The sequence below is a fragment of the Gossypium hirsutum genome, chromosome A06 (assembly GCF_007990345.1).
Source record: "Gossypium hirsutum isolate 1008001.06 chromosome A06, Gossypium_hirsutum_v2.1, whole genome shotgun sequence".
NCBI classification, from domain to species: Eukaryota; Viridiplantae; Streptophyta; class Magnoliopsida; order Malvales; family Malvaceae; genus Gossypium; species Gossypium hirsutum.
The window spans coordinates 11,323,969-11,338,877 of record NC_053429.1 but is presented as its reverse complement, the minus strand read 5'-3'; the positions used below and the strand labels follow the sequence as shown (position 1 = coordinate 11,338,877).

General features: G+C 34.5%; 1 protein-coding gene and 1 long non-coding RNA gene across 3 annotated transcripts; both read left to right on the top strand.

Annotated features, from left to right (window-relative positions):
- Positions 1 to 228: 228 nt before the first annotated feature.
- Positions 229 to 5,687, top strand: LOC121230413 (uncharacterized). 2 transcript variants are annotated; one of them, XR_005928402.1, is made up of 5 exons: positions 229 to 743; positions 845 to 969; positions 3,941 to 4,013; positions 4,326 to 4,445; positions 5,066 to 5,687. It is a non-coding gene; the product is annotated as an uncharacterized lncRNA (long non-coding RNA). The 2 variants fall into 2 exon arrangements; XR_005928403.1 differs by lacking the exon at positions 4,326 to 4,445.
- Positions 5,688 to 9,203: 3,516 nt separating this feature from the next.
- Positions 9,204 to 14,733, top strand: LOC107962639 (26S proteasome regulatory subunit 8 homolog A). Its single transcript, XM_016899100.2, has 10 exons — positions 9,204 to 9,445; positions 9,528 to 10,967; positions 11,919 to 12,016; positions 12,204 to 12,428; positions 12,575 to 12,637; positions 12,733 to 12,896; positions 13,119 to 13,275; positions 13,385 to 13,483; positions 14,084 to 14,194; positions 14,482 to 14,733. Exons 2-10 carry the CDS (start codon positions 10,772 to 10,774, stop codon positions 14,620 to 14,622), a joined length of 1,254 nt encoding a protein of 417 aa, XP_016754589.2. The 5' UTR covers positions 9,204 to 9,445; positions 9,528 to 10,771; the 3' UTR covers positions 14,623 to 14,733.
- The last annotated feature ends 176 nt before the right edge of the window (positions 14,734 to 14,909 follow it).

The following is a 14,909-nucleotide window of genomic DNA, read 5'->3' as shown; positions in this document are numbered from 1 at the left end:
AGTCTCTGACTATGAGTCCCGAACATGACCTTTGTGTTTTAAGGTCCACTGCTGCATCGAAATTGATTTTGTAGATACCTTGAATCGGAGGCCTCCATTCTGCACTTATCGGGCTAAAGGCAAGTTTTTCCCATTTAATGTTATTTAGTTCTTGTAAGTACTGTAAGCTGAATCTTGCCGTCTCTGTCCCTGACATTTTCTTACCCTCGTGAATCCATTTGTTTCTAGCCGACTAGATAACCCAAATGGTGCATAGAAATGATCGACAGATATCAGTACTGCTGCTTAGCATGATCCAAGTAAACCATTCCATAAATTTCAGATTTGCTATTCTTTCAGGCCAGTCATATTTTAAGCTATTCCATGTTTCCCTTGAAGTAGCGCATTCTCGAAAGACGTGATCCATATTCTCCACACCTTGCTGACATCTCGGGCAGACGGCGTCATTAGCTAGTCTTTTAATGCGTAGATTTGATAGTGTAGGAAGGTAGTTTAGAGTGGCTCTCCAGGCTCTAATTTTTAATTTTGAGGGGAGGTCACTATTCCACATTTTTTTGCAACATTTCCTGTTTTCATTTGGCTTGTATCTATTATTATTGATGGAATTGCCTCGAAAGAGTAATCTGTACCCACTTTGGACTGTATATTCGCCTGTTGGTTCGCCTCTCCAAGCCATAAAGTTGTCCTATCGGGAGTGAGCAAGCGGGATTTGGAGTATTCTCTGAGCATCTTCTATGGAAAAGGTATCTGTAATCAACTCTGTTTTCCATGATCTAGCATTGCTATCAATCACGTCTGCTACCTTCAATAAATTCTGATTTCTTACTATTTTTTGAATATGTAGATTTTCATCCTTCGGAGCCCAGACATCCTCTTCAATACTTATATTTCGGCCATTTCCCACCCTCCAACATAATCCAGTCCGCAAAAGGCCTTTTGCAGCCCATATAATTTTCCAAGTATATGAAGGTAAGTTTCCTAGCTTTGAGTTTAGAAAATCAGTATTCAAATAATATTTGGCCTTTAACGTCTGTGCTAAAAGAGAATTGGGGTTTTCAATTAATCGCCATCCTTGCTTTGCGAAGAGGGCTAAATTAAAATTTGCAAAATTACAATAACCAAGACCACTGAATTCATTTAATTCACATAAGTTATTCCATGACTACCAATGTATCCCCCTTCTCCCGAACCCTTTTTACCACCAATGCTTGGCTATAATTTGTTCCATATCAACGCATACTGACTTCGGTAATAAAAAACATCCCATTGTATATGCTGGAATTGCTTGTAGCACAGATTTAATGAAAACTTCTTTTCCCCTTGCAATAGTAATTGAGAACTCCTACAGTTAATTTTTGCTTTAATTCGATCTTTAAGGTGTTGGAATGCTAACCTTTTCCTCTTTCCCACCATATTTGGCAAGCCCAGATATTTTTCTGTGTTATTCGTTCGTTTCACCCTCAATTTATTTGAGATAGCTAAACAAATCATTTCAGTTGTGTTTGAGCTAAAGAAAACTGTTGACTTTCCATAATTAATGGATTGTCCCGAACAGGCTTCGTACTCTTTTAAGATCTTTCCAAAAGTTTTTGCACCTTTTTCATTTGCTTCCCCAAACAGCACGCAATCATCTACAAAAAGAAGGCGAGTAATCTGAGGGCCTCGTCTACTCGCCTTTATTCCTTTCAGCATTCCTTCCTCGCTTGCAAGTCTTAATAATGTAGATAGTCCCTCACTGTATATAAGGAACAGAAAAGGACTCAAAGGGTCCCCTTGATATAGGCCTCTCTCTGGACGAAACACTTCCCCTGACTTTCCATTCAAAATGATTGAATACGAAACCGTACTGATGCATCTCATAATAAGCTAACTTCAAGACTCATAAAATCCCATTTTAGCCATCATTTGTTCCAAGAAATTCCATTCCACCCGATCATAGGCTTTGCTCATATCAATCTTAAGAGCCATCAGACCTTTTTTCCCCATCCTTTTATTCTTCATAGATTGTAGAATTTCATATGCAAGAAGAACATTATTTGTAATTAATCCACCCGATACAAAGGCGCTTTAAGCTGGATCGATGCAAAAATCAAGTACTTTCTGTAGTTTGTTTGCTATAGATTTTGAAATTATTTTATAAAAGACGGAGCAAATGCTAATTGGTCTAAATTCTGATGGGCTTTTTGGGTGGGGATTCTTTAGGATTAGCACGATATTCGTATGGTTTAAAAGATCAAGAGATTTTCCTTTATTAAGAACTTCCAAGCAAAAATCACTTACCTCCCTCCCTATAATATGCCAAAATTTTTTAATGAAGATTGCAGAAAATCCATCAAGTCTAGAAGATTTTGTCGACCCTATACTATTTATTGCTTCAAAAATTTCCTCCTCTTTATAATCTTTAGCCAGCATTTGATCCATATTGTCAGAAATACTGCAGCGAAAACCTAAGAGTAGGTGATTTGTATTACCAACTCCTTTAGATTCGAATAGCTTCATAAAGTAGCTCCTTATTATGATTTCCATATCTTCTTCTTTCCGTTTTGAGAATACCTTCTTTATCCTCCATCCCTCGGATACGATTTATTCTGCATCTTTGGGACGCTTGACTATGGAAGAAAGCCGTATTTCTGTCCCCTTAGCTAAGCTAATTCGATCTCGCCCTCTGCTCCCAGTACATCTCTTCCTTTTCCATCTCCCAATTTAATTCTATCTTCACATCAATGATGTAATGACCTGAATTTTACCGTTACCGGAAAAGTATATTTTCAGGTCTCCGTTTCTAAAAAATGGATTCGTAATAAATATTTACGAAGTTAATTGAGTGATTAATTAGAGTTTAATTAAGTGAATTAGCTTAAATTAAGGATAATTGGATAAAAGGATTAAATTGAATATAGTGTGAAAGTTTAATTATAGAATAAAGAAAATTGAAGGGACTAAATGAGTAAATAAGCCAAAAAGAGTGCTAAGTGTATGGTAAAAATAAAATACAAGTGTAATAAATATAATACACACATTTGTAATATATGTATGTATTTACTTATTATTTAAGTAAATATTAATGTATTTATTATTATTAAATTGATATTATATGATAAATAAATAAAAGTAAGACAAATGTGTGGTAATGATTGGGTACAAGTGTATTAATAAAAATACATACACTTGTAATGCTTGTATTTAAGTATTAATATATATTTATTATTTATAAAATATATTTATTAATTAAATAATTATATTATAAGATTTTTATGTGAAAAATAAATAAAAAGTTGACAAATGTATGGTATGTATAGTGACGTGTAATATTAGTATATGTACATTTGTAAAATACATGTATATTTACTTATTATATAAGTTATTATTATTATTATATATAAAATAGAACAAAGTAAAAGAAAAAGAAAAAGAATAGAAAGAAACAGAGAAGAAAGGAAGGAGAAAAAGAAAGGAAAAAATGGAAAATAGGGATTTTGAAGCTTGGAAGTTTAATAGGTAAGTCAATTTAGTCATTTTTACTTAATTTTGATGTTTTAGAAGCTTTGGAACAAAGTTTTGATGAAATTAAATTAAGATTTTTAAAATTATTAGATTTCTAAATATTGTTTATGTTAAATAAAATGATGAATTAAGGGCTAAATTGATAGAAATTCAAGTTAGAAATGAAATAAGGATTGAATTGTAAAGTAATTCATAAGTTTTATGTTGTAGGGGTTAATTTGAGGAAATTTCGAAATTAATGAGATAAGGTGAAAATTTAATAATTAAATTTGAGTTTGGATGGAATTTGAATAGAAATGGAGAATGAATTAAGTTAGTAAAGTGAATGAATTAGTTAGGACCTAAATTGGAAATAAGGTGTAAATTGAATAGAAATTCAATTAATTGTTATAATGAGTGCTGAAAGTTAATGGTATAATTATTTTAATTTTCGTAGCTAACGTTGTCTCGAGAAATCTCGACTAAGCAAGGACAAGACAAAGACAACAGGAGTTAGCTTGAAAACTACGGTTTGTATTTCTATAAACCAAATCTAATAATTATTTGTTGAATTTATTATTTATATGAATGGTAAGTATTATTATTATTATTATTATTGTTATTATGGTATTGAATTGAATAAAAAATTTATGAATTATTAGTGATTATTGATATTGAATAGAATATGTGAATATTGAGTGGAAAACTGAAAAATGTATATTGCATTGAAATTGATTTGCATGTGGATTGATATGGAAAAATGTATTAAATTGAATTGAAATTAAATTACAAATAAAATTGAAAATTTGAAAGTTTATTGAATACCCTATTAATTGTATCAGGCTAGTCGGATATAGTTGGCATGCCATAGGATTGGAAGTGTTCAGGGATATTCTGACTGTGTGTCGATGAGACACTATATATGTCGACTACTATGACTGTTCCGGATTTGTTCCGAAGAGGTACTCCGTACTTGACTGTTACTGTTCCAAATTTGTTCTGATGAGGTACTTTGTGTATCGCTACTGTTACTGTTACTGTTACTGCTACCCTTACGGTGTATTTTGGCTTCGGCCGATGAAATACTGTATACTATCCCCGGTGTGTGAGTTGGATCCGTGTATCCGTCTAGGTCCGAGTCATGTTAATAGGGGTAATGAAAAGTATTAAAGTCTGCCTGCTATTGAATATTGACTGTTATTGAAATGAGATGGTACAGAATATTGAATGAAAGCTGAATAATATTATTACTCAAATGAATTGTAAATAAAAGTACTGAAAAACTAATTGTTATTGAATAATGGACTGCTACTGAATGTCTGAATGATACTAATCACAGGTTATTACTGAATAAATATGAAAAATCGACGGATAATGAATAAACATTGAAACTGTATACATTTCATCGAAAGTGATTAACATGATCTTAGCATTATATATCAAAAACAAATGATTGAACTATTAGGAGTAATAGATTGAATTTTCAAGGTTCATTGATATATGATTTATTATCGACTTAAGTATCGGTTTATAGAAATATCACTGAATTCATACTCAGCGTACGGTTTGTTTTCGTGCACAGGTTAGGTTAAAGACAGGTCGTCGAATTAGCATCATAAGCTGATCCTGAAGCTCAAAAAGGTAAAGCATGTTAATTATCGGTAATGGCATATATCTAGGATGTCTTAAGTGTGTTATATTGGATTGTGATTGTAATAGTGAAATAAGTAAATTGATAATTGATAATGATACATGATAAGTGTTTAAAGTTAAGTATTAGATAATATATAAAATGCGTTTGGATTGGTTTAATATTGATATCTGTATTGGTTATAAATTGAAATTTACAGGATTGGTAAATTTTTAAAATACAAGGTTTATTTTGAGTTCACATAGTTTGTCACACAGGCGTGTGCCTTGGTTGCCACGGCCGTGTCTTAAAGTCAGTTTTGTACACGGGCAAGCAACACGGACGTGTGTCATGGCCGTGTTTAAAAGTCAGTGTTGCACATGGGTTGAGGACACGGGCGTGTCCCATGCCGCACGGACATGTTAAATTAGTCACACAGGCGTATGGTACTGTTCAAAAGAAGAAATTTTAAAATTTCACGAAAAATTTACTAAGCTTTAGGATCGAATCTCGGTTTGTTTTAATTACACTTGTAAAGTACTGTGGACCCATTAAAATTATATTTAGATGGATATATTGCATTTATACTTGTTTATGTGCAAATGTACTGTAATGATTGGTAATACTCTATAATCTTGTTCCGGTAACGGGACGGGGTTAAGGGTGTTACAAATGATCTCAGCAAGGATATCATCTCTATTCTTTTTATCAAGTTCGGCCAGTCTTCCTTTTCGAATCTTCGATTTCCTTTCATGATTCCCTTTGATTTCCTTTGCCCATTTTTGTAAGCTCAACTAGGTATATTCAAAATTTTTCAAAATGTTACCAGATTGCTTCTGTCAAGCTTCCTTGATGATTTCTTCACACGATGGCTCAGTGACCCACCAAGATTCGAATCTAAAAATATTACCTCCAGTGCTTTTTACATTTGACATCGTCTGGATGAGGACTGGGCAGTGATCAGAGAAAGAATGAGTTAAGTGTTGGACTTCATACTCAGGGAACAGGTTTAGCCGCTCTTGGTTCATAACTCCCCTATCAAGTCGTTCTCTGATATTTGTGTCTGCAAAATTGCCCCTTTCCCAAGTAAACTTTTTCCCTTTGAAACTCATGTCAGCCAGACCACAATCTTCCAGAGCATTTCGAAATTCTTCCATTTGTCTCTCATCTTTTGTTCTTCCTCCTCTTTTCTCATGTGCATACATAATTTCGTTAAAATCTCCACAAACACACCATGGTAAGGAGCTATTAGACTTTAATCGGCGAAGTAGATTCCATGACTCATGTTTGTTTGATTGATTTGGGTTACCATAAAACCCAATAAACCGCCACTTATACGGAATATTTCCTTCATTAATCGACACATCAATGTGATTGTTCGAATAACTATAAACTTGAACCAAATCATTACCATTCCAGGCAAGGCTTAATCCACCACGTAACCTATTCGATGAAATATCCATTCCATTTTGAAAGCCACATCGTTTCCGTAATCGCTCCATTCTAATACTGTCCAATTTTGTTTCTATTAAGAAGACCATTTGGGGTTTATAAAGCTTCAACATATATTGAAGACTTTTAGATGCCCGAGAATTCCCCAATCCTCGGATGTTCCAGTATAGAATTTTTATTGTTCCCGGCCAGTTAACCATTTGCCAGCCACCGATCTAATTTGTGCAAATTCATCATTGTCTTCTTTAATACTCTGAGACTTAAACTTTGCTGTATATCCTCCTGGACTTCTGTCACCGTATTTAGCTTTTTTAGTTGTATCTTCAACATTCAGTTCTGAAATTATCTTTGTCTCTGGTTCAAATTTATGTTTTCCATTTATCTAACAGTCCATAAATGAATCACGTTTCTCCCTTTTGGTTAGTCGCCGCCAACTCTTCTTCCTGTAGCCCAATTTAGGAGATTCAACTAGGCTAATGGAGCCCACTGGTGTATATCTTATTTTTGGGTCTTCCTCATTACTATTCCAGCCTGTATCCACTCTATCCACCACTTTTTGTAAGCCTCACTTGCATAGAATTTTCTTTTGAAACAACTTCTAAATTGTGGCAATTTTTGTTTGTTTATGCCTCCCCTTTTATAGGCAAGTTTTTTGCTGAGATTTCCTTGTCATTATCTCTTGAAGCTCTTTCCCCTTTTTAGGCGATATCAGCAGCAAATTTATTTCATCTTTATCTCTAGAAAGTTCCTGCAATTTTTTCGTTTTTTTATTCATAGGGTCCTATTTCAAAACCACTTCCTTTTCCGGTTGGCGAGTCAAGAACGTTGCTCCCGCTGGTAGCACAGCCGCTGTATTCGCCTCTTCTTCACCTATGTAGAAACATTGTTGCATTGATTTTTTATCAGTGATCCAACCATTAAGCTTTTTTTCCCAACTATGGGAGATTCTGCCTTAAGGGTTATCGAGAATGGATAATCCTCATCTGTTTTACTACATTTTCCCGTTTGTATTTCCCAACTTTCTTTTACTCCATGTCCCATCCTTCCACAACCAAAGCAAAAAGTTAGGAGATTTTCATACTTGAAAGCTAACCAGATTTTTCCTTTTTCATTTAGAGAGACAAAGATACCTCTTCTTAACTATTTTTGGATATTCAAATTAACTTTGATTCGGTAGAAATCTCCCTTTATCTCGGCTCGAATTACTCCTCCAAAGGTAGACCCAATAGCATGTATCAAATCTTTCTTATCGCATTCAGGTAGGCACGGGCCAACCTTTAACCAAAAAAAAGAGAAGATCAGTTGAATCTTATTGTGCTCCACAGGTTGCTTTAATCTGTCGAAGATAATTAATTGTTTCCGGAAGAACCATGGGCATCCCTCCAAAATCTATTCTAAATCTTCCTCATCTTCAAAGGAAATTGTAAATAAACTCTAACCAGCAATAATAATCTCAAACTTTTTTTTTTGTTTTCCAAATACTACTTAATTGCGCTCGCAGACTGTCTGGGTTGTACGATTTCCTTGTCCAAACTGAACAAATCAGCGTCGGACTTTCAGATGGAGTAACTAATGAACTTTTCACTGTTAATTGAATTAGCTCTTCTTCAAAAAGAGCGATCTCGTTTCTATCATCTATTGCTTCCGAATCATCGCTTGTCTTCTTCCCAACCACAATATTCACTATTTCTTCGGGAAACTTAAGAGAGCACTCTTGACTCTATTTAATCCTAATAAATATTTATATTTTTAAATAGACAAGACTTTCATTATTTTTTTATAAATAATTCTCTAAAATGTTTAATTATTTTTATAAATTATTTTGAATATATATATTATTTCTATAAATTTTAAGATTATATATATCATTTTAATACACATAAATGACACACATCATGTTTTAAGCCTAACTAAAATTTTTAAAATCTTTGAAGGTTTTAGTGAGAATTTTCATAAATTTTGGTAAGTCTAGTAAAAACTTTCAAAATTTTTAGAGGTTTTACGAAAATTTAAAAAAAAAAGTTTGAAGAGCCTAATAGAAATTTTTAAAATTTTTCAAAGGTTTAATAATAATTTTTAAAAATTTTAGGAGGTTAATTAAAATTTTAAGGGTATAACTAAAATTTTCAAAAACTCTGGCGTACTTTAATGAGAATCCGCCTCTGTTCTAATTGGCTGTGTCATGTGATATGTTTTGAACTAAACCCGTTGTACCAAAATAAAATTTCAAGTATAGAAATGGACAAAAGTGATATAATTTAGTGGTCCTTCTTTGGCATGGCGAAGAATCTGGTCATCCCGTGGATTGTTGGAATCGGGTCTTCGTTGTCAGGTTGGTACTGGGCATCATATAAATATTTTTGACGATAAATGGCTCCCTCACCCATCTACCTGCAAAGTGCAAACAGTTCAACATGACCCCTCTATTTCTTTGGTCTCTGGTTTGGAAAGTGGATTTGCTGACTTACCTATTTGATGCTAGTGAGGCAAACCTTATTATAGGCATGGATGATTTTCTGGTCTGACAGCAAGATAGCTCGGGGGTCTATAGTGTCTGGTTCAGGTTACAAGGTGCTTCTGGATTTTAGTTCTAATACATTGCAGGATCGTATGGATCAACATTTCTATAACAGGTTATGGAATTTAGAACTCCCTAAGAAGATTCTGCTTACAGTTAGGAGATTCCACAAAGGCTTTGTACCTGTTAAAGTTGCGCTGTCTGCTAGGCGGATTATTTCGGGTAGCTTGTGTCATTTCGCTCCTGAGACAGTTCCCCACATCTGCTTTGAATGCCCTCATACTTGCGCGGTTTGCATATTGTTTCCAAAATATGAACAGATTGACTTGCTTGAAGATTTCAGTTACTATCTGGTGTCTTTGGTAAGCTCGTAATTTGTATGTCCATGAGGGTAAATTGTTTTCATTTATTGAGATTGTTAAGTTGATATTGTCTCACCTTCAGGATCATTCCTTTGTTGGCACTGCTCCCACTGTTGGACACCCTCCGCGTGTTGAAGTGTGGACTCCCCCACCTTCTGGCATCTACAAGGTGAATTTTGACATGACTTTCTGTGCCGCTTCGGGTATGGCTGAGATGACTCTAGTTCGTGTATAGGATGTGCATTCCCCTTTCGCGGCTGAGGCTTTGTTCGCCATCCGTGCTATAATTTTCACTTATGATCAAGATGTCATATTAGAAGGTGGTAGTTTAACGGTCATTAAAAAGCTTTCTTCTACAGCCTTAGATTGATGGGTTTGTTGTCGAGGACGACGGTCGTTGGTTGGCTACCGGTTTGCGTCTTTTGCCATGTTTGCGATGGAGCAAATCAGTCGGGTCGCATTCTCTCAAAGCAAGATGTCTCAGCTGATGAAGATCTTGTTTGGATCGAAGAGATTGCATTGCTGGCCAGGTTCATCGAGATGGGATGGGTGTTGTGCCTTTCTGAGGATCGAGCCTTGAAGGTTAATAATGATCTTGATATTTGCTTTTGTCCGCAGATTTTCATATGGGGAGCTCTTTGCAGACTGGCTTCATTTTAACTTCATATATAACATTTTAACTTCCAATCATAATTTTTAACAATAATAAAAATATAAAAAAAAATTCACAAATCATATTTTTTTCATAGTATTTTTTTATCACGCTTTTCAAAATTAATTTTATTAAAAATTATTTTTGAAAAGTACTTTTCAACCGAATAGAGAATTAGTCCTAACTCTTTAAATGTATTGAATTTTAAGGTGAGATGTAATAAATGGATTTATTGATCCATATTAATTTAACTCAATATTTATTTTTTTCTTTCTTTTGAGATTTTTCATCGAAATATTTATTTTTTAAAAAATACTTATTTAGTAAATAATAATAATAATATGAATGCACCTGATTTTTATTTTTATTTTTATTTTACAATTCAAACACCAATAATAAAACTACGAAAACGATCGTAAATTTTTTTTTTTTTAAAAATCAAGTACCGAGTCCTTAGTAATAGAAAATTGACAAGGCCCAACTACCGTGAAACCCATTAATATTTCACCCAAAACTGAGGCAAGACTTCGTAAATTGCATATATAACCCCAAACAAAAACATCATTTTAATTCCAATTCCAAATCAAAACTTGTTGTCAAAGAAAAATCCCCTTGTACCAAGTATCTGAGTGCCATTGTAGTTTCCAAAATCAAGAACCTAGAAGCAAACTCAAATGGCGACGGTCGCTATCGAGAGGAAGCAACAGGCATCTGCGGAAGAGATGTGCACCGCCAAGAGCGGTGCCAAGCAAGGGGAGGGCCTCCGACAATACTATCTTCAACACATCCACGAGCTCCAGCTCAATCTCCGCCAAAAAACCCACAATTTGAACCGACTCGAAGCCCAACGCAACGAGCTCAATTCTCGAGGTACTTTAATACTAATATTTCTTGGTTTGCCTCCATTTATTTTCTTAGTTTCTTTTTTTTTTAAAAAGAATAACAAATTGGCTTGTTTGAGATTGTCGATATGTGATTAGGGTTTTGTTGATTTTTATGGGAAGTTGTTATCTTGGTGATTTAATATGTGAGAAAACGGTGATATATGGTTGAATTGAGGTTAGTAAGGGAAGATGAATGTTATTGATTTGGTAAATTGTAGAAATTAAAGCGGTGATTCTATCTGCTTGCTACTTTGGGGGTTGTGTTGTCTTATTTGATAAATTTAAAAAGCAGCGGAACAAAGGATTATATAGGACTTGGAGTTGTTTAATTCTGTTCTAGTCTAGATGTAAGAGTAATTATTGGTTATTTCAATGAAATATGTATTCTGATTCAGCACATCTTTAAAATTCTTAACTAGAATTGATAGTAGATTATGCAAATTTTTTGTTGAAATTTGAAGGCCTCGATTTTTGCAAGTAAAAACTGCAAGAAGAAGGCGTCATTTTATCTTGTCAATAAAATATACATCATAAATCCAATTTTCTTTTTCTCTAGGGTTGGAAACTATGTGGGGTTTGAAATAGAAAGCTCATACCAGTGCTCATTATTTGTCATTGATGTGTAATGATCTTCTATATATGTTGCCACATGCTTTGTTGTTTACTAGATTAGTATACTTATGATTGGAAAGGGTGTGCGTATTTGACTATCATTGCATTTTTAATTGGACGGTGCATCTTATACATCTGAAATTATTGTGCTGGTGGTTATGTGGCCTTCTTTTTAGCCTCTTCTTTATTATAGCGTAAACTTGGAAACACACATTTGTAGAGCCTTGATATTCAGGGGTGGAACTTTTAAGATAATTTTATCTTAAATTTGCTTCTTATGGTCTATTTGTTATATAAGTACTTAAAATGTTTGCACATTGGACAGTTAGAATGCTTAGAGAGGAACTGCAGCTGCTTCAGGAGCCTGGATCCTATGTTGGTGAGGTTGTGAAAGTTATGGGTAAAAACAAGGTTTTAGTCAAGGTATGTTATCCTTTTATGCCTCCAGTTTTAGCTCTCTTTGACTTAATTAATGGGAACTTGTTATAGGTAGAAAACTTGATGTTTCAGTATTTAATCCTGGAACTAATTATTTTCTAATTCAGCAATCTATGGTGTGATTTAGAGTGTCATCAATCTTACTGGACAATATTTTCAATTTCTTCTCTAGGTCCATCCAGAAGGAAAATATGTTGTCGATATTGACAAGAATATTGATATCACAAAAATCACACCATCAACAAGAGTTGCTCTGCGTAATGACAGCTATGTTCTCCATCTGATCTTACCTAGCAAAGTAGACCCTTTGGTTAACCTTATGAAAGTTGAAAAAGTTCCAGATTCTACGTTCGATATGATTGGTGGTCTTGATCAACAAATTAAAGAGATAAAAGAGGTTTGCTTTTTAACTTGCTTGATTTGTTCATTTATGGATTATCACTTTCTGTTTTTTTTTTTCTTTTTACTGTTATGGTTCATTATTAATCTCATATGCATATGTGGGTTGGTTTAATTTTTTACACCTATTGGTATAATTTGTAGGTTATCGAACTTCCAATTAAACATCCCGAATTGTTTGAAAGCCTTGGAATAGCCCAGCCAAAGGTACTATTATTCTGCCAAGTGATATCTTTATGTTGATTTGTTTCTCATATGATTTCACTGTAAAACTAAATCTTGCTCCGTGTCATAAATTATAGGGTGTCCTGCTTTATGGACCACCTGGTACAGGAAAAACACTATTGGCTAGAGCTGTGGCCCATCATACTGATTGTACCTTTATCAGGGTTTCTGGTTCTGAATTAGTTCAGAAATATATCGGGGAGGGTTCTCGAATGGTTAGAGAACTTTTCGTTATGGCCAGGTAAGTTCTTCCTTGTTTGGTGTCCTTAATTTTAAACAATAAAATGCGGATCATTTTATAGATACTAGCAAGGCAAAACTTATTATCTGGAATTATGCTTTAGCAAATAGCCAGATATTTTGTAGCATGAAACACAAAGTAGGGTTGCTTCTGTCTGATTATCTATCAAACTGTCTTTTTGCTTTGTATTTATTTAAGTGATTCCTTCTCATTTTCTCGCAGAGAGCATGCTCCATCAATTATATTTATGGATGAGATAGACAGTATTGGATCTGCTCGAATGGAATCTGGAAGTGGAAATGGTGATAGCGAGGTGCAGCGTACCATGTTGGAGCTTCTCAACCAGCTTGATGGATTTGAAGCATCTAACAAGATCAAGGTAGTGTATTAGTTACTTTACTGAAGTACTAATGTAATGAATTAGGGAGACCATTTTGTAGTTTGCATACTGACATTTTTTTTACTTCCTAACTTACTCTGATGAACAGGTTCTGATGGCCACAAACCGGATAGATATCTTGGATCAAGCTCTTCTTAGGCCAGGACGGATTGACAGGAAGATTGAATTTCCAAATCCCAATGAGGAGGTACTTAACATTGCATTTGCCGTTCATTGTTATGTTCCTGTGAGCATTTTAGTGCCATTAATCTTTTTTAGGTTAGGCTCATAGAAACTTCACTCCCTCATTGCTACCTTGTTCTTACATATGTTTTAAAGAATAAAAGGTATGCATGGGTTGTATTTGAACTGAAAATATTGCACTCTGATGAGTTCATTTCTCAATTATTGCATTATTGTGTTATGTGTCAAGTTTTGCATTAGTTCTACTAAAGTTACTGTCTAGCAACTTCCTCTGTCATGTTCTGGCAGTTGGCGATTCCTTACATGAATGATTTTTTTAATCTCCTATTGTGTTGTTGTTCATGGAATGCTCTGCCACTGACGAAATAGAAGATTCTTGACATTTTAGACTTTGTCTATACGGGCAAAAGTTTCAGTGAGGTAGTTGTTAAGGTTCTTTTGTCATTGTGATCAATCTTTTCTGGGTGTCCTGAAGAATCTGCAGGGAATAAGAGCAATCATAAAATGGCAGTGGTTTGCTGCCTATAGTTGTACCTGAATTTCTCTGTTCTTAGAGAGCTTGCAGCGCTATTGGTACTTATGTTTTGTGTCCAATTATATGCAGTCTCGACTGGACATCTTAAAAATACATTCTAGAAGAATGAACTTGATGCGAGGGATTGATCTAAAGAAGATTGCAGAGAAGATGAATGGTGCTTCTGGTGCAGAGCTTAAGGTATGTTTACAGATACTCGGTTAATTTAAGGGTGCCCGGTTTTACTGGGTAAACAGAAACTATAGTCTTTGAGTTTGAATATTGTGGCAAGCTGGGAATAGCATCTTTTCTTCTAGGTCTCTAACCTCTTAAGCAAATAGAGAGATGATTCAATCTTCAGTTTGAAGATTTTTTATGTTTCAAGCGATGCAATTATGAAATATAATCTCATATGTTTCAATGTTATGCTAGAAGCCTTTGATGGAACTTTTGTATTTATGATGAATTGGTCTTGTTTATTTTGGCAGGCGGTATGCACAGAAGCAGGGATGTTTGCATTGAGGGAAAGGAGAGTCCATGTAACACAAGAAGATTTTGAGATGGCAGTGGCGAAGGTGATGAAAAAGGAGACCGAGAAAAACATGTCCTTACGGAAGCTTTGGAAGTGATTACATTTTTTTGTTTTGGGGAAAGATGGAACATGTGTAAACCTCATCCCAATACTCAAAAAACAATGTATCGACTATTTAGTACACAATTTGTCGTTCTGCTTGGTACCATGCATCTGCTTTCTTGACAAGGCTGTCTTTCAGAGTTGCTAGGAGAGGATTATTATTATTTTTTTAAATGAACAACTTGGTTTGACTTGCAGAGTTGTGGATAATACATACAGCGCTTGGTTTACAATGGAGGCAGGCAGCTGACTCCGTTAAAGTAGTAACATAAGATTCTATAG